The sequence below is a fragment of the Hemitrygon akajei genome, chromosome 11 (assembly GCF_048418815.1).
Source record: "Hemitrygon akajei chromosome 11, sHemAka1.3, whole genome shotgun sequence".
NCBI classification, from domain to species: Eukaryota; Metazoa; Chordata; class Chondrichthyes; order Myliobatiformes; family Dasyatidae; genus Hemitrygon; species Hemitrygon akajei.
Window position 1 is genome coordinate 86,026,928 of NC_133134.1, and position 24,454 is coordinate 86,051,381.

General features: G+C 49.2%; 1 protein-coding gene across 1 annotated transcript in view; it reads left to right on the plus strand.

Moving 5' to 3' along the window:
* Positions 1 to 298: 298 nt before the first annotated feature.
* LOC140735804 (rho guanine nucleotide exchange factor 2-like) overlaps positions 299 to 24,454 on the plus strand; it is a 182,525-nt gene continuing 158,369 nt past the window's right edge. The window contains exons 1-3 of the mRNA XM_073061288.1: positions 299 to 395; positions 581 to 620; positions 24,045 to 24,165. Of these exons, the coding sequence (XP_072917389.1) occupies positions 24,148 to 24,165 (18 nt within the window). The 5' untranslated portion in view covers positions 299 to 395; positions 581 to 620; positions 24,045 to 24,147. The remainder of the gene's footprint in view (positions 396 to 580; positions 621 to 24,044; positions 24,166 to 24,454) is intronic.

Genomic DNA, 24,454 nt, shown 5'->3' on the forward strand with positions numbered 1-24,454 from the left:
AAACTGTTCCTGAATAGCTGAATGTGGGTCTTCGGGCTCCTGTGCCTCCTCCCCAGTGAAGGTGATGAGAAGAGGACATGCCCTGGGGGTGAGGGCCTCAGCAATAGATGCCTTGCTCTGAGGTGTGGAGGGTAGGGTTTGTGCCTTTGCCCGGTACTGGGAGGGGGTCCCTGCCCTCCCCAGCCCAGGAATAGCTTGTGACCCTGCTGGCCTGTGTGAGCGCGGATGATGTTACTGGGAAGTGGTGAAGCCACAAGAGCTGATGTCAACCCAGCCTCGGCTTCCTGTGACTGTCTGCGACTTGCAGTCACCGGCCTCTGCGGAGCTCGCAGACACAGAGCCTGGCCCATCCACAGGCTCCCCGAACCGTGGACTGGAGCAAGGGAGAAGGCGAGGTACGGGGAGAACGAGGGCAGGGCAGTCACTCTCCCCTCACTGCTAGGGAGAGGGGAGAGTGCGACTTACATTTTCTGGTCTGCTTCACCTCGCCGATGAACCTGCTGACTTCCTCTCTCTCTCTCTCCCCTCCTTCCTGTCTTTACCCCCATCCACCTTCCCCCTCAACCCTCCTCTCTTCCAGACCACCAGGGGAGACCGGATGAAGAGACCACGTCCCACAGGTAAGAGCTTTGACTCCTCTCAGGGACTCTTGCTCGTAACCTGCAGCCATGGTCGCTGACACCTGAACTGCCGTTCAGGATCCAGAGAGTCCAATCCTCCCTCCGAGGGAGGCTGTAGTTGTGCAGCAAGGTAGGGGCGATGGGGTTGGGTAGGGACAGTATCCAAAATGTTAGGGAGGGGTAGGGGATATGATGGCTGGGCTTGAGAGGGTCCTGGTGTGTGTGAGTGTGAGAGAGGGACGGGGGAAGGAGTGAGAGTGGGGCAGGGGAGGGAGTGAGAGAGAGGGAGTGGGAGAAGGAGAGGGAAAGGGAGAAAGAGAGGCAGTGAGGGTATGAGGGAGAGGGGAGGGGGACAGGGAGGGGTGAGAGAGAGGGAGGGAGAGACTGAGAGAGAGTGAAGGAAAGAGAGTGAGAGAGAGGGAGAGGTAAAAGAGAGATGGAGGGAGAGAGACAGAGCAAGAGAGAGAGAGGGAGTGAGAGTGTAAGAGAGAGTGAAGGAAAGAGAGTGAGAGAGAGGGAGAGAGATGGAGGGAGAGAGATACAGAGAGTGAGAGAGAGAGGGAGAGAGAGAGAGGGAAAGTGAGAGAGAGAAAGAAAGAGAGAGAGGGAGAGAGATTCTGGGTTGCATATTTAGTTTAGTGTTGAGGTACAATCAAATTCCAATTTATTATCATAAGAAAGATTAACTTTAAGAAAGAAAGCTCAGTTGTGCTTGTCACATGTACATTGAAACGTACAGAGAAATGTGTCAATAACCAACAGGGTCTAAGAATGTTTCACCACACTTCCGATGCCAAAGTAGCATGTTCGCAATTTACTAACCCTAACCGGCACGTCTTTGGGAGGAAACCAGAGCACCCAGAGGTGAATGTACAGACAGACAGCAGCAGGAATCGAACCCTGATCACCGATTGCTGGTGCTGTAAGGCACCGTGTTACCTGCTCGGCCACCATGGCGTGCCATGCCACTGTCCTGTTGTGGCTGTTGAAATCAGGTTCACTCTCACTGAGGGATGCAGTGTCACTTGTTGCTTTGTGGCAGCACGACATAAAATATAATGACTATAAATTACGTAAATAAGATGAAGGTGGCGAGGTGGTGTCGATGACCCGCTTAGAAAGCTGACGGTGCTTGTGAATCAGGACACTGTCGTAGATGTAGAGAGAGCAAAGCAAAGAGCTAAGCACATACCCTCGATGAGCACCTACGTCGATTGTCAACACAGATCTGTAATCATAACTCATACATCAAGGAAACAGGCCATTCAGCCCAACTGATTCGTGCTGCATCTAACCAGTCCCATGCCTCTCTGGGCCTTTCCTGTCCATGTACCAGTCGAAATGTCTTTTAAATAGTGCCTGCTTTAACCTCTTCCTCTGGCACCTCGTTCCATGTAGGACCAATGTTTGGATGAAAAAGTAGTCCCTATTAAATCTCAGATGAACTAGTGTGTGCCTCAGTGTAGCCGGTACACTAAGGGCATGAGGTTGGACAATCCTGGCTTGTTTTCTCTGCAGTGACAGAGGCTGAGGGAGGCCTGATAGAGGCTTATAAAGTGATGAGAGGCATAGATAGAGTCGACAGTGACAACCTTTTACTTGGGGTCGAAATGTCTAATAGCAGAGGACATTGAAGGTGAGGGGGAGTAAGTTCAAAGGAGAGTGCAGGGCAAGAGTGGGTGTCCGGAATGCTTTGCCAGGGGTGATAGCTAAGAGCCATTTAAGAGGCTCAGATGGAGACGGGATTGTGTAGGGAGTGGAGCACAAACCAAAGGGCATACATAGGCTTAAGATGAGAGGTAAGAGATTCAAAAGGGACGCAGGGAAACTTCAGATGTGGTGCATGAACTGAGCCACCAGAAGAACGAGGAGACACAGAGGACCACGCCTGTTGGAACGTGGAACTACCAACGATCTGCTGGGTCGAGCAGCACCCGTAGAGGGGAGAGGAACTGTTGACAGCTTGGGTTGAAAATCTGATACATGGCTTTCAAGTCATGAAAGTCAGGGGCCAACATTTTTACCCAGAGGGCGGTCACTATATGTTGCGAGCTGCCAGAGGGAGTGGCTGAGGCAGGTACAAAGACGTCATTTAAAAAGCATTTGGATGGGTACAAATGGGAAAGGAGGAGGGAAGGGCGTGGGGCTTGCAACCCCATCCCGTAAAAACCCAGAGCTACAGAAGCTGCAAAGATCTCATCCCTGGCAGAGGAAGGTGGGCTAAACCTGGGGACAACTTGAAAGAGTGGCCCAGGACAGAGGGCTCTGCTGAGCTGCTGAGTAGGGGTGGATTGGTTAAAGGAGGAGTGGAGGTTAGAGGGATATGGTCCAAACGCAGGGAATTGGGTTTAGCTGGATCGACATCATGGACTGTATGTGTGTTTTATGAATTCATGGCTTTGAGAAGGATTGGAGACCTGAAAATGAAGAAGTACAAATAGCTGGGGCGGAACTGCTAAAAAAGGCAGGGCAGAAAATATCCGTGGGAGTTCCTGGTAGGCCTCCAAATAGCAGTTAGCAAGTGGGTCTTGGTATAGATAGCAAATCAGGGTGTGTGAGATAGGCGGTGCAGTGAGCGGGCACTTCAGTGCAGATCGATTAGGCAAATGAAACCAGAAGTCAAAAGACAAATGGGTAGATGCCGTAAACCTGAAATAAAGACGGGGAAGTTCAAGAAACAATCAGTAGGTCAGGCAGCTTCTGTGGGGAGAGGAACCAGCCCAACATTTCCCTCCTTCCCACTTCTGATGAAAAGGCTTTGATTCAGAAACATTGACAGATTTTCTCTCTCCATGGAGGCTGCCCGACCTGCTGAGTGTTGCGTGTTTTAGTGTGGGGTGCTTAAGTAGAGGTTGGGGTGGGTGGTGGTGCTTGAGGAGCCTAGAAAGAAAGATGTTTAATTTCTCAGCCTACTATGGGGTTGAGAGGTCTTTGGGAAAGAGGAATTGTAATTTATTAACATTTATTTAACGATAATGGACAAAGTCAGCCCTTCAGACCATGCTGCCCCAGCCAATTAACCCGAACACCGGACAATCTACAATAAACGATTAACCCACCTGATACGTCCCTGGACTGTGGGAGGACAGCGTGGCACCCGGGAGAAACTCACGCATTCCACAGGGAGGATATGCAGAGACACCCTACAGAATGGCGCTGGAACGGAACTCCGAACTCTGAGCTGTATAGAGTCACACTAACCCTGGTGCCCAAATGTTATTTATGTGAAGATCAATGGTAATCTGTAAGCTGACTCTTAAACCGTAATAAAATATGGGGCATGAGCTTGGAGAAGGAAACTACATGAAATGACTTGACAGTACATGAACAGTGCCATTCACTCATAGAATCATACAGAATGGAAACAGTCCTTTCAGCCCATCTGCTTAGTTTAATCCAGTCCTACTTGCCACATTTGACCTATATTCCTCTAAACCTTTCCTATCCGTGTACCTGTCCGTATCCCTCTAAACCTTTCCTATCCGTGTACCTGTCCGTATCCCTCTAAACCTTTCCTATCCGTGTACCTGTCCGTATCCCTCTAAACCTTTCCTATCCGTGTACCTGTCCATATCCCTCTAAACCTTTCCTATCCGTGTACCTGTCCATATCCCTCTAAACCTTTCCTATCTGTGTACCTGTCCATATCCCTCTGAACCTTTCCTATCTGTGTACCTGTCCATATCCCTCTGAACCTTTCCTATCCGTGTACCTGTCCGTATCCCTCTAAACCTTTCCTATCCGTGTACCCGTCCGTATCCCTCTGAACCTTTCCTATCTGTGTACCTGTCCATATCCCTCTGAACCTTTCCTATCCGTGTACCTGTCCGTATCCCTCTAAACATTTCTATCCGTGTACCTGTCCGTATCCTTCTAAACCTCCTTTCCTATCCGTGTACCTGTCCATATCCCTCTAAACCTTTCCTATCCGTCTACCTGTCTAATTGTCTTTTAAATTGATTGTACCTGTCTTAATAACTTCCTCTGGCAGCTCATTCCATCGCCTGACCACCTTCTGTGTGAAAAAACTTGTTATTAATCTATTCCTACCTTAAAGTTATTGATTGCTGTACCCTGGGAAACAGACTGCATGCATTCACCCTATCTGTGCTAATCACGATTTTATAGTCCCAACCTGCTGAATTTCTTTCCATAACTCAGTTTACTGAGTCCCCGCAGCATCTTTGTAAAACTCTTCTGCAGTCTTTGTAGCTTAATAGCATCTTTCCTATAGCAGGGTGACCAAAACTGGGACACAATGTTCAAACTGCAGACTCACAAATAACTTGTACCACTGCAACATATCGTTAGACTGACATAGCGGTTAGCAAGGTGTTATTGAAGCTTGGCTGTTGGAGTTAAGAGTCCAATTCTGGCATCCTCCGTAAGGAGTTTATACGACCTCCCTCTGAGTGTGGGGTTCCTCAGCTGCTCAGGTTTCCTCCTTCAGTCCAGTCAGTACCTTAACCAGTCATTGCAAAGTGTCCTGTGATCAGGTTAAATCAGTGGGTATCTGGGCAGTGTGGAAGGGCCTGTTCCTCGCTGTATCTCTAAACCATTAAAAAAAATACTCAATAGTTAAAATGCTGGAAGTACGCAGCAAGTCAGGCAGCACCTAGTGAGAGGAATAATCAATCAACGTTTCAGGCCAAGTCTCCTCAGTTACTGTTGAGGGGTTCTGGCTCGAAACATTGAATGTTTATTCATAGATGCTGCCTGACCTGCTGAGTTCCTGCAGCATTTAGCGTGTGTTACTCTGGATTTCCAGCATCTGCAGAATCTCTTGTGTTCTGTACTTGGTGCCCTGTAGTGATTACATTTTGAAGAGTTTTTGAGCATTTCAGAAACCCACAGCCATTCAAGAGGAAAGGTGGAGCATTCCTGGCAAACAAAGGTAGTATTAGAGTAAGGGAAGTGTCACTAGTGAACCTGCAGGCTGAGAACACCCCAGAATTCAGAAAATGGGGTCCACAGGATTGATGAGTAAATTCGGTTGACTGAGGTACAGTGAAAAACTTTGTTTTCCATGCCATCCTCATCCATACACGTTATTTCATCGCAAAGTCGTACAAATGAAAAATAATAACAGAATGAAGAGCAAAATGTTACTCTGTCCAGGGTGGGGTCTGTCAGCATGTGGAAGGATAGGGGCTTGTTTTTGCTGTTGTTGTTTTATTGTTAACCCTTGTGTTGTTTTTTTTTCAAAGGAGCAGAAGTTGGCCATTCGGCCCATTGAGTCTGCTCTGCCATTTCATCATGAGATGATCCAATCTCCCCTTTAGTCCCATTCCCCCGCCTTCTCACCATAATCTTTGATGCCCTGACTACTCAGATACCTATCAATCTCTGCCTTAAATACACCCACTGCCGCCCGTGGCAACAAATTCCATGGATTCACCACCCTCTGGCTAAAAAAATTATTCGCATCTCTGTTCTGAGTGGGCGCCCTGCAATCCTCAAGTCATATCCTCTCGTACTAGACTCCCCCACCATGGGAAACAACTTTGCCACATCCACTCTGTCCATGCCTTTCAACAGTCAAAATGTTTCTATGAGGTCCCCCCACATTCTTCTAAACTCCGAGGAGTACAGTCCAAGAGCAGTCAAACATTCCTCATATGTTAACCCTCTCATTCCCGGAATCATTCTAGTGAATCTTCTCTGAACTCTCTCCAATGTCAGCACATCCTTTCTTAAATAAGGAGCCCAAAACTGCACACAGTACTCCAAGTGAGGTCTTACCAGTGCCTTATAGAGCCTCAACATCACATCCCTGCTCCTATGCTCTATTCGTCTAGAAATGAATGCCAACATCGCATTCGCCTTCTTCACCACTGACTCAACCTGGAGGTTAACCTTAAGGGTATCCTGCACGAGGACTCCCAAGTCCCGTTGCATCTCAGAACTTTGAATTCTCTCCCCATTTAAATAATAGTCTGCCCATTTATTTCTTCTACAAAACTGCATGACCGTGCACTTTCTGACATTGTAATTCATTTGCCCAATTCCCCAATCTGTCTAAGTCTCTCTGCAGACTCTCTGATTCCTCAGCACTACCGGCCCCTCCATCTATCTTTGTATCATCAACAAACTTAGCCACAAAGCCATCTGTTCCATAATCCATTGATATACAACGTAAAAAGAAGCAACCCCAACACAGACCCCTGAGGAACACCACTGGTAACCAGCAGCCAACCAGAATGGGATCCTTTTATTCCCACTCTCATTTTCCTGCCAATCAACCAACGCTCTATCCATGTATGTATTTCTCATAATTCCATTCTTATCTTGTTTAGCAGCCTCATGTGTGGCACCTTGCCAAAGGCCTTCTGAAAATCCAAATACACAACATCCACTGCATCTCCCTTGTCTAGCCTACTTGTAATTTCCTCAAAAAATTGCAATAGGTTTGTCAGGCAGGATTTTTCTTTAAGGAAACCATGCTGAGTTCTGACTATCTTGTCATATGCCTCCAGGTAATCCATAACCTCATCCTTGACAATCAACTCCAACAACTTCCCAACCACCGATGTCAAGCTAACAGGTCTATAATTTCCTTTTTGCTTCCTTGTTCCCTTCTTGAATAGCAGAGTGACATTTACAATCTTCCAGTCCTCCGGAACCATGCCAGAATCTATTGACTTTTGAAAGATCATTGCTAATGACTCCGCAATCTTCACTGCTACTTCCTTCAGAACACGAGGGTGCATTCCATCTGGTCCAGGAGATTTATCTACCCTTAGACTATTCAGCTTCCTGAGTACTTTCTCTGTCGTAATTGTGACTGCGCATATTTCTCTTCCCTGACACCCTTGAATGTCCGGTTTATTGCTGATGTCTTCCTCAGTGAAAACTGATGCAAAATACTCGTTCAGTTCCTCCGCCATTTCCTTATCTCCCATTACAATTTCTCCAGCATGATTTTCTATCGGTCCTATATCTACTCTCACCTGTCTTTTACTCTTTATATACTTGAAAAAGCTTTTAGTATCCTCTTTGATATTATTTGCTAGCTTCCTTTCATAGTTCATCTTTTCCCTCTTAATGACCTTCTTAGTTTCCTTTTGTAAGCTTTTAAAAACTTCCCAATCCTCTGTCTTCCCACTAATTTTTGTTTCCTTGTATGCCCTCTGCTTTGCTTTTACTTTGGCTTTGACTTCTCTTGTCAGCCACGGTTGCATCCTTTTTCCATTCGAAAATCTCTTCTTCTTTGGAATATATCTGTCTTGCACCTTCCTCACTTCTCACATAAACTCCAGCCACTGCTGCTCTGCCGTCCTTCCTGCTAGTGTCCCTTTCCAGTCAACCTTAGCCAGTTCCTCTCTCATGCCACTGTAATTTCCTTTACTCCACTGAAATACCGACACATCGGATTTCGGCTTCTCTTTCTCAAATTTCACAGTGGACTCAATCGTGTTGTGATCACTGCCTCCTAAGGTTTCCTTCACTTCCATCTCTCTAATCACCCCTGGTTCATTACACTATACCCAATCCAGTACAGCTAATCCCCTAATGGGCTCAACAACAAGCTGTTCTAAAAAGCCATCTCGTAGACATTCTACAAATTCTCTCTCTTGAGATCCAGTGCCAACCTGATTTTCCCAATCCACTCGCATGTTAAAATCCCCTACAATTATCATAACACTGCCCTTCTGGCAAGCCTTTTCTGTTTCCTGTTGTAATTTGTAGTCCACATCACTGCAGCTGTTTGGAGGCCTGTAGATAACTGCCATCAGGGTCCTTTTACCCCTGTGATTTCTTAGCTCAACGCATAAAGATTCTGTACCTTCCAATCCTATGTCAACTCGTTTTAATGATTTAGTATCATTTCTTACCATTAAAGCCATGCCACCCCTCTGCCTACCTGCCTATCCTTCCGATACACCGTGTACCCTGGATGTTCAGCTCCCAGAGACAGGCATCCTTTAGCCACGTCTCAGTGATGGCCACAACATCATACCTGATATTGTGTTCTGCTGAACACAGTAGACATGATATGTTGGCTTTGGAATGCGTGGTGACACTTGTGGGCTGCCCCCAGCTCATCCTTAGGTTGTTAACGCAAACACATATTTCACTGTATGTTTTGATGTATAGATGATAAATGAATCTGATCTGAGATATAGAGAAAGTGCAGTTCAGGTAGACGTTAAGATGCAAGGTCAGAATTAGGTAGATTGTGAGGTTTAGAGTCCACCTTTAGGTAATGTTACAGCTATATAAGACCTTAGTTGGAACCAGCTTGGAGTACTGTGTTCAGTTCCTGTCACCTCACTACTGGAAGGATGTGGATATTATAGAGAGAGTGCAGAGGAGATGTTGTCTGGATTGGAGAGTGAGCCTTAGGAGAATAGGTTGAGTGAACTTGGCCTTTTCTCCTTGGAGCAACGGAGGATGAGAGGTGACCTGATAGAGGTGTCTCAGATGATGAGAGGCATTGGTAGTGTGGATAGCCAGAGGCTTCTTCCCAGGGCTGAAATGGGTAACACGAGGGGCATAGTTTAAAGGTGCTTGGAAGTAGGTGCAAGGGGGATGTCAGAGGCAAGCTTTTCACACAGAGTGGTGGGTGTGTGGAATGTACTGCCAGCGATGGTGGCAGAGGTGGATACAATAGGGATTTTGAAGGGATTCTTAGATAATTAGAGGGCTATGCAGTAGGGAAATTCTAGGCAGTTTCTAGAGTAGGTTACATAGTCAGCACAACACTAAAGGGCATGTAATGTACTATAGATTTATATGATTCTGTGATTTTTATCATAGTAAGGGAGAGGTAACAGCTGTCTTTGAGTGTGCTGGTATACGCTTTCAGGCGTTTGTACCTTCTGCCTGATGGGAGGGCTGGAAGAGATTGCCCGAGGAGGGTAGAGCCTTTGATTATTTTGAATGAGTAACCAAGGCAGCAGGAAGTGTAGACAGAATACATGGAGGGGAGGCTGGTTTCTATGATGCTCTGAACTGTGTTCACAATTCTCTGCAGCTTCTTGAGGTCACAGGGAGATCAGTTGCTAGATGAAAATAACACACACAAAATGCTGGAGGAACTCAGCAGGTCAGGTAGCATCTATGGAAATGAATAAACTGTCAATGTTTCATGTGAGGCCTTCATGGAGGCCTGATTATACACTTCCATAGATGCTACCTCTATAGAATCTTACATTTATGAATTGCCCAACCAAGCTGTGATATGTCCAGACAGGCGAGTGGGCTTGTGAGACACATACAGATACGGCCAGTTCAATAGTAATAGAAGAGCATTAACGAGAATGAAAACTGAACCCAGCACCCAATGTCATGAATCCTGTGGGCTTTATTTTAGGTAAGGGTTGTTGGAGTGAGTTGGGAGTAATGGACACACTCAACATCCAGAATCCCACTGATACTTCTACAATTCCCGCTGATTGGAATTTAGTAAGCGGAAGCATTTCTGGAAGAGGGGGTGGACACCAGCTGGTGAAATGTGATGGTGAAATCCATTATTCAGGAGGGGGAGACAGGTCATGGGAGCAGAATTAGGCCACTTATTATCCCTCTCAATCCCATTCTCCTGCCTTCTCCCCATAACCATTGATGCCCTGATCAATCAAGAACCTATTAAACTACACTTTAAATATATCCAGTGACTTTCCTCCACAGCCGTATATGGCAATGAGTTCCAATGGTTTAATTCAGAATCAGAGAATGTATACACTCTACAACCTGAAACTCTTACTCTTCACAGACATCCACCAAACAGAGGGGAAAAAATGAATGGCAGAAAACCGTGAGGACCCCAAAGCCCTCCTCTCCCCTCCCAAGCACAACGGTCATCCCCCTCCCCATTTCCCCTACTTGCTCCAGCAGAAGCAGCAGCCACTCCACCACCAGCCATGCATGCAATAGCAAGTCTCCGGAGACCATGATCTAGAGTCAATCGAAAACTACTGCCCGTCCCAACACTTCAACTCCTCCGGCAGGCCCTCTCTCTCACTAATGAGGGAGAGAGATATATCGCTCCTGCCACCGTGTGAGGGGAGCCTAAGTACTCGCTGTGTCGATGTTACAATCTGCAGTGTCGCTTATATAAGTTCCCCCGACTCAAGAAATGAGCAGAATCTCACTCACCCTTTGCCCAAAGAAACTCCTCCTCCTCATCTCTGTCCTAAAAGGATATCCTTCTATTCTGAAGCTGTGCAGTCTGATCATGGGCTCCCCACTGTAGGAAATATCCTGTCCATGTCCACTCTATCTAGCCCTTCCAATATTTGATAGGTTTCAATGAGATCCTGCTTCATCCTTCTGTATTCCATTGAGTACAGGCCCAGAGCCTTCAAACACTCCTCATACATTAACCCTTTCATCTCTGGAATCACTTCTGTCAACATCCCCTGGACCCTCTTTTCCAATGCTAACACATCCTTTCTTAGATAAGGGGACCAAAACTGCTGACAATACTCCAAGTGTGGTCTGACCAGTGTCTTATAAAGCCTCAGCATTACATCCTTGCTTTTTCATACTAGTCCTCTCGAAATGAAAGCTATGAATTTCACCTGGAAATGGATACCAAGTTTCCAGCAGGTAAGGGAGTTTATTGAGGTTGTAGCTAGCAGAGAGATGAGGAGGAACAGGGGATGTAATGTATTTGGTCTTTAGAAGATCTTTGATAAGATGCTAGAGTTCATTCAGTAGTGGTGGGTGAGGTGGACAGTGACCAAAGGAGTTTATGAATAGCAAACACAGCCATCCCAATTCCAGTTCCATAGCCTCCTCTACTGCCATGATGAGGCCACCTTCAGGGAGGAGGGACAACACCTCAAGTCCATCTGAGTAGCCTCCAACCTGATGGCATGACCGTTGATTCCTCTAACCTCTGGTAAATTCTCCCCCCATCCACCCCCATTCCCCTTTCTGGCTCCTCTCCTACATTTCCTCTTCTCCTCACCTCCCTCTGGTGCCCCTCCTCCTTCCCTTTCTCACATGGTCCACCCCCTTCCCCTGTCAGATTCCTCCAGCCTTTTACCTTTTCCACATATCACCTCCCAGCTTCTCATCTCCCTCCCTTCCCAGTCACCTGGTTTCTTCTACCAGCTTCGAGCTTGTACTCCTTCCCCTCACGCTACCCCCTCAGCACCTTCTCATCTCCCTCCCTTCCCAGTCACCTGGTTTCTTCTATCAGCTTCGAGCTTGTACTCCTTCCCCTCACGCTACCCCCTCAGCACCTTCTCATCTCCCTCCCTTCCCAGTCACCTGGTTTCTTCTATCAGCTTCGAGCTTGTACTCCTTCCCCTCACGCTACCCCTTCAGCACCTTCTCATCCCCTTCCTTTCCCAGTCACCTGGTTTCTTCTATCAGCTTCGAGCTTGTACTCCTTCCCCTCACGCTACCCCCCTCAGCACCTTCTCATCCCCTTCCTTTCCCAGTCACCTGGTTTCTTCTACCAGCTTCGAGCTTGTACTCCTTCCCCTCACGCTACCCCCCTCAGCACCTTCTCATCCCCTTCCTTTCCCAGTCACCTGGTTTCTTCTATCAGCTTCGAGCTTGTACTCCTTCCCCTCACGCTACCCCCTCAGCACCTTCTCATCTCCCTCCCTTCCCAGTCACCTGGTTTCTTCTATCAGCTTCGAGCTTGTACTCCTTCCCCTCACGCTACCCCCTCAGCACCTTCTCATCTCCCTCCCTTCCCAGTCACCTGGTTTCTTCTATCAGCTTCGAGCTTGTACTCCTTCCCCTCACGCTACCCCCCTCAGCACCTTCTCATCTCCCTCCCTTCCCAGTCACCTGGTTTCTTCTATCAGCTTCGAGCTTGTACTCCTTCCCCTCACGCTACCCCCCTCAGCACCTTCTCATCTCCCTCCCTTCCCAGTCACCTGGTTTCTTCTATCAGCTTCGAGCTTGTACTCCTTCCCCTCACGCTACCCCCTCAGCACCTTCTCATCTCCCTCCCTTCCCAGTCACCTGGTTTCTTCTATCAGCTTCGAGCTTGTACTCCTTCCCCTCACGCTACCCCCTCAGCACCTTCTCATCTCCCTCCCTTCCCAGTCACCTGGTTTCTTCTATCAGCTTCGAGCTTGTACTCCTTCCCCTCACGCTACCCCCCTCAGCACCTTCTCATCTCCCTCCCTTCCCAGTCACCTGGTTTCTTCTATCAGCTTCGAGCTTGTACTCCTTCCCCTCACGCTACCCCCCTCAGCACCTTCTCATCTCCCTCCCTTCCCAGTCACCTGGTTTCTTCTACCAGCTTCGAGCTTGTACTCCTTCCCCTCACGCTACCCCCCTCAGCACCTTCTCATCTCCCTCCCTTCCCAGTCACCTGGTTTCTTCTATCAGCTTCGAGCTTGTACTCCTTCCCCTCACGCTACCCCTTCAGCACCTTCTCATCTCCCTCCCTTCCCAGTCACCTGGTTTCTTCTACCAGCTTCGAGCTTGTACTCCTTCCCCTCACGCTACCCCCCTCAGCACCTTCTCATCTCCCTCCCTTCCCAGTCACCTGGTTTCTTCTATCAGCTTCGAGCTTGTACTCCTTCCCCTCACGCTACCCCCTTCAGCACCTTCTCATCCCCTTCCTTTCCCAGTCACCTGGTTTCTTCTATCAGCTTCGAGCTTGTACTCCTTCCCCTCACGCTACCCCCCTCAGCACCTTCTCATCTCCCTCCCTTCCCAGTCACCTGGTTTCTTCTATCAGCTTCGAGCTTGTACTCCTTCCCCTCACGCTACCCCCCTCAGCACCTTCTCATCTCCCTCCCTTCCCAGTCACCTGGTTTCTTCTATCAGCTTCGAGCTTGTACTCCTTCCCCTCACGCTACCCCCCTCAGCACCTTCTCATCCCCTTCCTTTCCCAGTCACCTGGTTTCTTCTATCAGCTTCGAGCTTGTACTCCTTCCCCTCACGCTACCCCCTCAGCACCTTCTCATCTCCCTCCCTTCCCAGTCACCTGGTTTCTTCTATCAGCTTCGAGCTTGTACTCCTTCCCCTCACGCTACCCCCCTCAGCACCTTCTCATCTCCCTCCCTTCCCAGTCACCTGGTTTCTTCTATCAGCTTCGAGCTTGTACTCCTTCCCCTCACGCTACCCCCCTCAGCACCTTCTCATCTCCCTCCCTTCCCAGTCACCTGGTTTCTTCTATCAGCTTCGAGCTTGTACTCCTTCCCCTCACGCTACCCCTTCAGCACCTTCTCATCCCCTTCCCTTCCGGTCCTGATGAAGGATCTCGGTCTGAAACACCGACTGTTCACTCTTTTCCACAGATGCTGCCTCACCCGCTCAATTCCCCCCACGTCTTCTGTGTCTTTCCTTGGATTTCCAGCATCTGTAGAATCTCTCGTGTGTGCGATGAAAGTGGTTGGAAGTTGAGTTTATTATCAGATGCACAACTCGATGTCTGCACAGGTGCAATGAAAAGCTTATTTGGAGCAGCATCACAGGCCCACAGCAGCAGATTAGGAACAGTCACAAGAAGGACGTACACTTAGTTGCCAGCTACCTCCTGGAACTAATAAGGTGGCCACTGAGTCTACGTTCATGGTCTTCTGCTGTTTGTAGCCCATCCACTTCAGGCTTTGATGTGTTGTGCTTTCAGAAAAGGTCTCCTCCACGCTACTGCTGTAACAAGTATTTATTTGAGTTACTTTTGCCTTCCTGTCAGCCAGAACCAGTCTGGTTATTCTCCTGTGACCTCTCTCATTAACCAGGGATTTTCACCCACAGAACTGCCGCTCACTGGATGGTTTCTGTTATTTGCATCATTCTCTGTAAATGCTAGAGACTGTCCTGCGTCAGCAGTTCTGAGATATTCAAACCAGACTATCATACCACGGTCAGAGTCACTCAGATCACATTTTATCCCCATCTTGATGTTTGGTCTGAACCTCTTGACCATGTAGACATGTTTTTATCCATTGCCTTCCTGCCACATGATTGGCTGAGTAGATATTTGCACTTTGGAGCCAGAGTACAGGTGCTCCTAACACAGTACCCTTTGTGTGTAAATGAAGTGTAAATTATACACAACTTTTACAAGAAAGAACACAATTCAAACAAAAACAGTCCATTGTAGTGCTAAGTTGTCATAGCGTTGATATACTGAGGTCTATGCCAACGAAGATACCCATCTAAGCCAGTATCATTTGCCCATGCTTTGCCCCATCCCTCTAAACCTTTCCTATCCGTGTACCTGTCCGTATCCCTCTAAACCTTTCCTATCCGTGTACCTGTCTGTATCCCTCTAAACCTTTCCTATCCGTGTACCTGTCCATATCCCTCTAAACCTTTCCTATCCGTGTACCTGTCCGTATCCCTCTAAACCTTTCCTATCCGTGTCCCTGTCCGTATCCCACTAAACCTTTCCTATCCGTGTACCTGTCTGTATCCCTCTAAACATTTCCTATCTGTGTACCTGTCCATATCCCTCTAAACATTTCCTATCCGTGTACCTGTCCGTATCCCTCTAAACCTTTCCTATCCGTGTACCTGTCCGTATCCCTCTAAACCTTTCCGATCCGTGTACCTGTCCGTATCCCTCTAAACCTTTCCGATCCGTGTACCTGTCCGTATCCCTCTAAACCTTTCCTATCCGTGTACCTGTCCGTATCCCTCTAAACATTTCCTATCCGTGTACCTGTCCGTATCCCTCTAAACCTTTCCTATCCGTGTACCTGTCCGTATCCCTCTAAACCTTTCCTATCTGTGTACCTATCCGTATCCCTCTAAACCTTTCCTATCCGTGTACCTGTCTGTATCCCTCTAAACATTTCCTATCTGTGTACCTGTCCATATCCCTCTAAACATTTCCTATCCGTGTACCTGTCCGTATCCCTCTAAACCTTTCCTATCCGTGTACCTGTCCGTATCCCTCTAAACCTTTCCGATCCGTGTACCTGTCTGTATCCCTCTAAACCTTTCCTATCCGTGTACCTGTCTGTATCCCTCTAAACATTTCCTATCCGTGTACCTGTCCGTATCCCTCTAAACCTTTCCTATCCATGTACCTGTCCATATCCCTCTAAACCTTTCCTATCCGTGTACCTGTCCATATCCCTCTAAACATTTCCTAATCGTGTACCTGTCCATATCCCTCTAAACCTTTCCTATCCGTGTACCTGTCCATATCCCTCTAAACTATTCCTATCCATGTACCTGTCCATATCCCTCTAAACATTTGCTATCTGTGTACCTGTCCAAGTGTCTTTTGCATGTTGTTAATGTATCTTTCTAAACCACTTCCTCTGGCAGCTCGTTCCATAGACTTTGGGTGAAGAAGTAACACTGCTTGCAACTTACCTTTATATCTTACCCCCCTCACCTTAACAACACACACAAAATGCTGGAGGAACTCAGCAGGCTAGGCAGCATTTATGGAAAACAGTACAGATGACATTTCAGGCTGAGAACCTTTTGCAAAGTCCCTCCCACATCCCAGTCTCCTCTGCTTCAGAGAAAGAGTCCAGCCTGTCCAATCTCTCCTCATAACTCAAGCCTTCCAGTCACGGTAACATCCAGGTTTGGTGAACGACATTGCCTGACCTGCTCGGTTCCCCCACCAACTGGTATGTATGCTATCGATTTCCTGCATGTGCAGAATCTCTTGTCTTTAACTTATTTTCTGCAGCTTCTTCAGCTTAACAACAAGCTTCCTGTAGCTAGGTGAGCAAGGAGCAACACAGAGATTGTGTACCAGGAGAGACACAGAGAGTGTGTACAGGGAGAGACAGAGAGTGTGTACAGGGAGAGACAGAGAGTGTGTACAGGGAGAGACAGAGAGTGTGTACAGGGAGAGACACAGAGAGTGTGTACAGGGAGAGACAGAGAGTGTGTACAGGGAGAGACACAGAGAGTGTGTACAGGGAGAGACAGAGAGTGTGTACGGGGAGACACAGAGAGTGTGTACAGGGAGAGATACAGAGAGAGTGTGTACGGGGAGAGACACAGAGAGTGTGTACAGGGAGAGACAGAGAGTGTGTACAGGGAGAGACACAGAGAGTGTGTACAGGGAGAGACAGAGAGTGTGTACAGGGAGAGACACAGAGAGTGTGTACAGGGAGAGACAGAGAGTGTGTACGGGGAGACACAGAGAGTGTGTACGGGGAGAGACACAGAGAGAGTGTGTACGGGGAGAGACACAGAGAGTGTGTACGGGGAGAGACAGAGAGTGTGTACAGGGAGAGACAGAGAGTGTGTACAGGGAGAGACACAGAGTGTGTACGGGGAGAGACAGAGAGTGTGTACAGGGAGAGACAGAGAGTGTGTACGGGGAGAGACAGAGAGTGTGTACAGGGAAAGACAGAGAGTGTGTACAGGGAAAGACAGAGAGTGTGTACCAGGAGAGACACAGAGAGTGTGTACAGGGAGACACAGAGAGAGTGTGTACAGGGAGAGACAGAGAGAGTGTGTACGGGGAGAGACACAGAGAGTGTGTACAGGGAGAGACACAGAGTGTGTGTACAGGGAAAGACAGAGAGTGTGTACAGGGAGAGACAGAGAGTGTGTACAGGGAGAGACAGAGAGTGTGTACGGGGAGAGACAGAGAGTGTGTACGGGGAGAGACAGAGAGTGTGTACAGGGAGAGACAGAGAGTGTGTACAGGGAGAGACAGAGAGTGTGTACGGGGAGAGACAGAGAGTGTGTACAGGGAGACACAGAGAGTGTGTACCAGGAGAGACTCAAAGAGTGTGTACAGGGAGAGACAGAGAGTGTGTACAGGGAGAGACAGAGAGTGTGTACAGGGAGAGACAGAGAGTGTGTACAGGGAGAGACAGAGAGTGTGTACCAGGAGAGACAGAGAGAGAGTGTGTACGGGGAGAGACACAGAGAGTGTGTACAGGGAGACACAGAGAGAGTGTGTACCAGGAGAGACACAGAGAGTGTGTACAGGGAGACATAGAGAGTGTGTACAGGGAGAGACAGAGATTGTGTACCAGGAGAGACACAGAGAGTGTGTACAGGGAGACATAGAGAGTGTGTACAAGGAGAGACAGAGAGTGTGTACGGGGAGAGACACAGAGAGAGTGTGTACGGGGAGAGACAGAGAGTGTGTACAGGGAGACACAGAGGGTGTGTACAGGGAGAGACAGAGAGAGAGTGTGTAAAGGGAGAGACAGAGAGAGAGTGTGTACAAGGAGAGACAGAGAGAGAGTGTGTACAGGGAGAGACAGAGAGAGAGTGTGTACAGGGAGAGACAGAGAGTGTGTACAGGGAGACACAGAGAGAGTGTACAGGGAGAGACAGAGAGTGTGTACCAGGAGAGACACAGAGAGTGTGTACAGGGAGACATAGAGAGTGTACAGGGAGAGACAGAGAGTGTGTACAGGGAGACACAGAGAGAGTGTACAGGGAGAGACAGAGAGTGTGTACAGGGAGACACAGAGAGAGTGTACAGGGAGAGACAGAGAGTGTGTACCAGGAGAGACACAGAGAGTGTGTACAGGGAGACATAGAGAGTGTGTACAGGGAGAGACAGAGATTGTGTACCAGGAGAGACACAGAGAGTGTGTACAGGGAGACATAGAGAGTGTGTACAAGGAGAGACAGAGATTGTGTACCAGGAGAGACACAGAGAGTGTGTACAGGGAGACATAGAGAGTGTGTACAGGGAGAGACAGAGATTGTGTACCAGGAGAGACACAGAGAGTGTGTACAGGGAGAGACAGAGAGAGTGTGTACGGGGAGAGACACAGAGAGAGTGTACAGGGAGACATAGAGAGTGTGTACAGGGAGAGACAGAGAGTGTGTACAGGGAGAGACAGAGAGAGTGTGTACGGGGAGAGACACAGAGAGTGTGTACAGGGAGACACAGAGAGAGTGTGTACGGGGAGAGACACAGAGAGTGTGTACAGGGAGACACAGAGAGAGTGTGTACAGGGAGAGACACAGAGAGTGTGTACAGGGAGAGACAGAGAGAGTGTGTACGGGGAGACACAGAGAGTGTGTACAGGGAGAGATATAGAGAGTGTGTACAGGGAGACACAGAGAGAGTGTGTACAGGGAGAGACAGAGAGAGTGTGTACAGGGAGAGACAGTGTGTACGGGGAGACACAGAGAGTGTGTACAGGGAGAGACAGAGAGTGTGTACGGGGAGAGACACAGAGAGTGTGTACAAGGAGAGACAGAGAGAGAGTGTGTACAGGGAGAGACACAGAGAGTGTGTACAGGGAGAGACAGAGAGAGAGAGTGTGTAAAGGGAGAGACACAGAGATTTGGTATCAGGAGAGACACAGAGAGTGTGTACAGGGAGAGACAGGGAGTGTGTACAGGGAGAGACACAGAGGGTGTGTACAAGGAGACAGAGAGAGAGAGAGTGTGTACAGGGAGAGACAGAGAGAGAGTCTGTACAGGGAGAGACACAGAGGGTGTGTACAGGGAGAGACAGAGAGAGAGTGTGTAAAGGGAGAGACAGAGAGAGAGTGTGTACAAGGAGAGACAGAGAGAGAGTGTGTACAAGGAGAGACAGAGAGAGAGTGTGTACAGGGAGAGACAGAGAGTGTGTACAGGGAGACACAGAGAGTGTGTACAGGGAGAGATACAGAGAGAGAGTGTGTACAGGGAGAGACACAGAGAGAGAGTGTGTACAGGGAGAGATACAGAGAGAGAGTGTGTACAGGGAGAGACAGAGAGAGTGTGTACAGGGAGAGACAGAGAGTGTGTACAGGGAGACACAGAGGGTGTGTACAGGGAGAGACAGAGAGAGAGTGTGTACAGGGAGAGACAGAGAGAGAGTGTGTACAAGGAGAGACAGAGAGAGAGTGTGTACAGGGAGAGACAGAGAGTGTGTACAGGGAGACACAGAGAGTGTGTACAGGGAGAGATACAGAGAGAGAGTGTGTACAAGGAGAGACAGAGAGAGAGTGTGTACAGGGAGACACAGAGAGTGTGTACAGGGAGAGACACAGAGTGTGTGTACAGGGAGAGACAGAGAGAGTGTGTACAGGGAGAGACAGAGAGAGTGTGTACAGGGAAACAGAGAGTGTACCAGGAGAGACACAGAGAGTGTGTACAGGGAGACACAGAGAGATTGTGTACCAGGAGAGACACAGAGAGTGTGTACAGGGAGAGACAGAGAGAGTGTGTACGGGGAGAGACAGAGAGTGTGTACAGGGAGACACAGAGAGAGTGTGTACAGGGAGAGACAGAGAGAGTGTGTAAAGGGAGAGACAGAGAGAGTGTGTACAGGGAGAGATACAGACAGTGTGTACAGGAAGACAGAGAGTGTGAACGGTAGGGAGTACTGAGGGACAGAGGGACCTCGGTGTACGAGGGTAGGACACACACTGTGAACGGTAGGGAGTACTGAGGAACAGAGGGACCTTGGTGTACAAGGGTAGGACACACACTGTGAACGGTAGGGAGTACTGAGGGACAGAGGGACCTCGGTGTACGAGGGTAGGACACACACTGTGAACGGTAGGGAGTACTGAGGGACAGAGGGATCTCGGTGAACAAGGGTAGGACACACTGTGAATGGTAGGGAGTACCAAGGAACAGAGGGACCTCGGTGTACAAGGGTAGGATACACTGTGAACGGTAGGGAGTACCAAGGAACAGAGGGACCTCGGTGTACGAAGGTAGGACACACACTGTGAACGGTAGGGAGTACTGAGGGACAGAGGGACCTCGGTGTACGAGGGTAGGACACACACTGTGAACGGTAGGGAGTACCAAGGAACAGAGGGACCTCGGTGTACGAGGGTAGGACACACACTGTGAACGGTAGGGAGTACTGAGGGACAGAGGGATCTCGGTGAACAAGGGTAGGACACACTGTGAATGGTAGGGAGTACCAAGGAACAGAGGGACCTCGGTGTACAAGGGTAGGATACACTGTGAACGGTAGGGAGTACCAAGGAACAGAGGGACCTCGGTGTACGAGGGTAGGACACACACTGTGAACGGTAGGGAGTACTGAGGGACAGAGGGACCTCGGTGTACGAGGGTAGGACACACACTGTGAACGGTAGGGAGTACTGAGGAACAGAGGGACCTTGGTGTACAAGGGTAGGACACACACTGTGAACGGTAGGGAGTACTGAGGGACAGAGGGACCTCGGTGTACGAGGGTAGGACACACACTGTGAACGGTAGGGAGTACCAAGGAACAGAGGGACCTCGGTGTACAAGGGGAGGACACACACTGTGAACGGTAGGGAGTACTGAGGGACAGAGTTGCCTCGGTGTACGAGGGTAGGATTCACTGTGAACTGTAGGGAGTACTGAGGGACAGAGGGATCTCGGTGTACAAGGGTAGGATACACTGTGAACGGTAGGGAGTACTGAGGGACAGAGTTGCCTCGGTGTACAAGGGTAGGATTCACTGTGAACGGTAGGGAGTACTGAGGGACAGAGTTGCCTCGGTGTACAAGGGTAGGATACACTGTGAACGGTAGGGCGTACTGAGGGATAGAGGGACCTCGGTGTACAAGTCGAAGGATCCCTGAAGGTGGCAGCACAGATCAGGGGGTGAAGAAGTTGTTCAGGAAACTTGTCTCCATTAGCCGGGCCACAGGATACAAGAGCAGGGAGGTTATGGTCCAACTTTATAAACCATCGGTCAGGCCACAGCTGGAGCACTGTGTGCAGTTCCGGTCACAGACCCTCGGAAGGAGGTGAAGAGGTGATTGTCTGGGATGGAGAGTTTCAGTTACAAGCAGAGACCAGAGAGGTTCGGTCTGTTCCCCCTGGAGAGGAGGGGCCTGAGGAAGGTGGGAACATGTTATGGGTGCAGAGACAGTTGCACAGAAAAATCTTTTCCACATGGCAAAGTTGTCTAAAATCATAGGGTGTAACTCTAAGTCAGAGGCACCGCGGACCGGTTTAATATTGACAATATTCTTGCGGACTGGCTGACGGGGTGGGGGTGGGGATGTTAACCACGACCGGAGTACAGGTGATAAGTCAACTATAAATGGCTAATACACTCAATTTCATTTCTAAAAGGGATTATCTAATGAATTTAATATTAAACACACGGCGCATATTTTTCCTCGTATGAACATATAAAATCATTGCGACACACCAGTGAGAGGACAAGGTAAGGGCTGGAGGTCCCCGTTTCGGGGCCACGGCGGTCGCAGTCCAGAGAGAGCGACCGAGCGAGCGAGGAGTGCGACAGGGTGCGCGCCCACCCCCCCCCCCCGTAGGTAGGTAGGATCTATCGGCCGACAAAAGTTTGGTTCGAGGGATGACTTTCAATAGATCGCGGCGAGATAGCTGCTCTGCTACTTACGAAACCCTGAGCCCGAATTAGGTTGTCTGCGAATATTGTAGCACTAGGTTCCCCATGAACATTCGGTGTGCTAAACAGGTTTAGAGGCGGCAACCATCTGTCCGCGCTCCAGGTCAGTAGCAACAGCACTTCTCGCTGGCCGCGTGAGGCGGCTGGTTAGCCGAGGCCAACCAGTGATCCCTGGCGCGAGGGTATCACTGCGTTTAGTCAACCGATGACCTCACGTGGGTAATGACTTCACGTGCGTTCAAGTTCAACAGTGGGCGTGACAGGGAATGAGGAAAGGTGCAGCTGACTCACATCGTTTCATATCGCCAAATCATATCGTTTCCTCGCGGCCCGGTAGCACATGCTTTGCGGCCCGATACCGGTCCACAGCCCAGTGGTTGGGGATCACTGGTCTATGGTAAGGGGAAAAGAGGTTTAGATGGGATACGAGGAGGATTATTTTCCGTCAGAGGGAAGGGTTTATTGAACATTGGGAGGCACTGCCCGAGGAGGTGGTGGAGGCAGCGATTCTCAGAGGTCACTGAGACCCAGTACCAGTGAGTGGGATGGGTGGAGATGCGTACTGGGTGGTCAACAGGTGGACGTTGGGCTGGAGGGCCTCTGTCTGTGCCATATGACTGTGCGTGAGAGGCAGGGGCTTTGGGAGGAAGGGAAGCGGAGACAGTGAGAGAGAATCAAAGACCTCAACACTGGGGAACAGACAGATCCTGGTGGGGAGAGAGGAAGGGAGGTAGGACAAAGAACAAGGGAGGGAGGAGAGAACGAAGGAAGAGGGACAAGGGGGTGAGGTAAGAGGGAGAAGGAGGGGAGACACAGGAAGTTTGAGGGAGATGAGGGGGTATGTCCTGGATGTTCAGGGTCAGCATTAATCTGTTGCCCTGAGGTTCTTTGCTTCCCTCCTCTCCAATCTCTGGAATCCGCTTCTCCCTAGACCCAGCAGGAGGCAGGTTTTGAGATCCCTCTGGAGAAGGGGTGGGGTGTGGGGCAGGGTAACAACCTGTGACTGGCCCATCCTGTGTTTGTGGGTTAGGGATTGGACTACAGTGGGACTCTCGCTTATCTTTGCCCCCTTCCGGCTCTAAAGGGTTGATGGGGAGGGACTGTGATATATGGGTGTTTGTTATCACTGACATACATCGTGAAACTTGCAGCTTTGGGGCAGCAGTACTCTGCACTACATTAAAGTTGCTACCAATGGATAGAGGAAAAGAGGAATAGTGAGCTAGTGTTCATTGGTTCGTGGACCATTCAAGTATCAGATGGCAGAGGGCAAGAGGCAGTTCCTAAAACATGAGGTGTGGGTTTTCAAGCTCCCGTACCTCCTCTCCTCCTCGAGGGTAGTAATGAGATAGGGGCATGTCCCAAATTGGGAGGCTCCTTAGAGATGAATGCTGCCTACTCGAGGCACCACATCACAAGGTAGTGGATCACGGGTAAATCCCTTCCAACCATTGTGCACATCTACATGAAACTGAGCAACCATCATCAAAAATCCTCACCACCCAGGCCTTGCTCTTGTTTTGCTGCTGCCATCAGGTAGAAGATCCGAGAGCCTCAGGACTCACACCATTAGGTTCAAGAACAGTTGCTACCGCTCAACCATCAGGCTCTTGAACAAAAGGGGACAACTTCGCTCATTCTACTTCTGGTTTCCCCACAACTGGTGATCTCACTTTAAGGACGCTTTATCTTGTTATCTCTCACTTGTTTTTTATTGCTATATTTGCGTTTGCACAATTTGTTGTTCATTGGTCCTGTTTACAGTTACTATTCTGTAGATTTGCTATCTACGCCCGCAGGAAACAGACTCTCAGGGTTGCCTGTGGTGACATGCATGTACTCTGATAATAAATTTTACTCTGAACTCTGCCTTTTAAAGATGGAGGGCTGTTTCCAAGATGAATGGACTGAGTCTACAACCCCCTGGAGCTCTGTCAATCTTTGGTGATTCAATGGAGGCTTTGGAAATCAGGAAGGCCCTCCACAGCTTCCACTGGAGGGTGGGTCAGAGACCTGAGGGATGAGCATCTAGTACAGAGATGGGGCAGAGCACCAAGACCTTAGGCTATTGTCTGGACTTGCAATGACCGTTCAGCCTTGAATCTGGACTTTGGCTACAGGCTGGGGCCTAGAGCGAGGCCTGGAATCTGAGGATGGGCCTGGAAGCCACCCGCCCACACCAACACAACCAAGCCGCCTGGCGTGCTAACTTTTGGATCTCTCCTCAGAGACGGCCACGGGAGAGGCAGCCAGCGGGAGTCCGGGGAGCGGCACGATCTGGAAGCCAGCAGCGGACACAAGATTCACCGTACCTTCAGCTTCCTGAGGCGAATGGCTGGCATGACCAAGGTCAGTCAGGGGTCACCAGGCTGAGAGTGTCAGAGTCACCATCGGGGCTGGCGGAGGCTGTGTTGGAGGGAAGTATATCCCCTGAATAAATGGGATATAGTAAGGAGTGCGGCCTACATCGCTGTATTACAGATAAGGGCACCAGATATATGTGTATTACAGTAAGGGTTTGCATAAAATTCTGAAATCTGGAAAGGGGGGGCCTGAAATTTGTGTCTTAAATAACAAGCAAGGCCGGTGGGAAGAGTGCAGGTACTGTATATCAGTTCGTGTGGTCAGAGTGCAGACA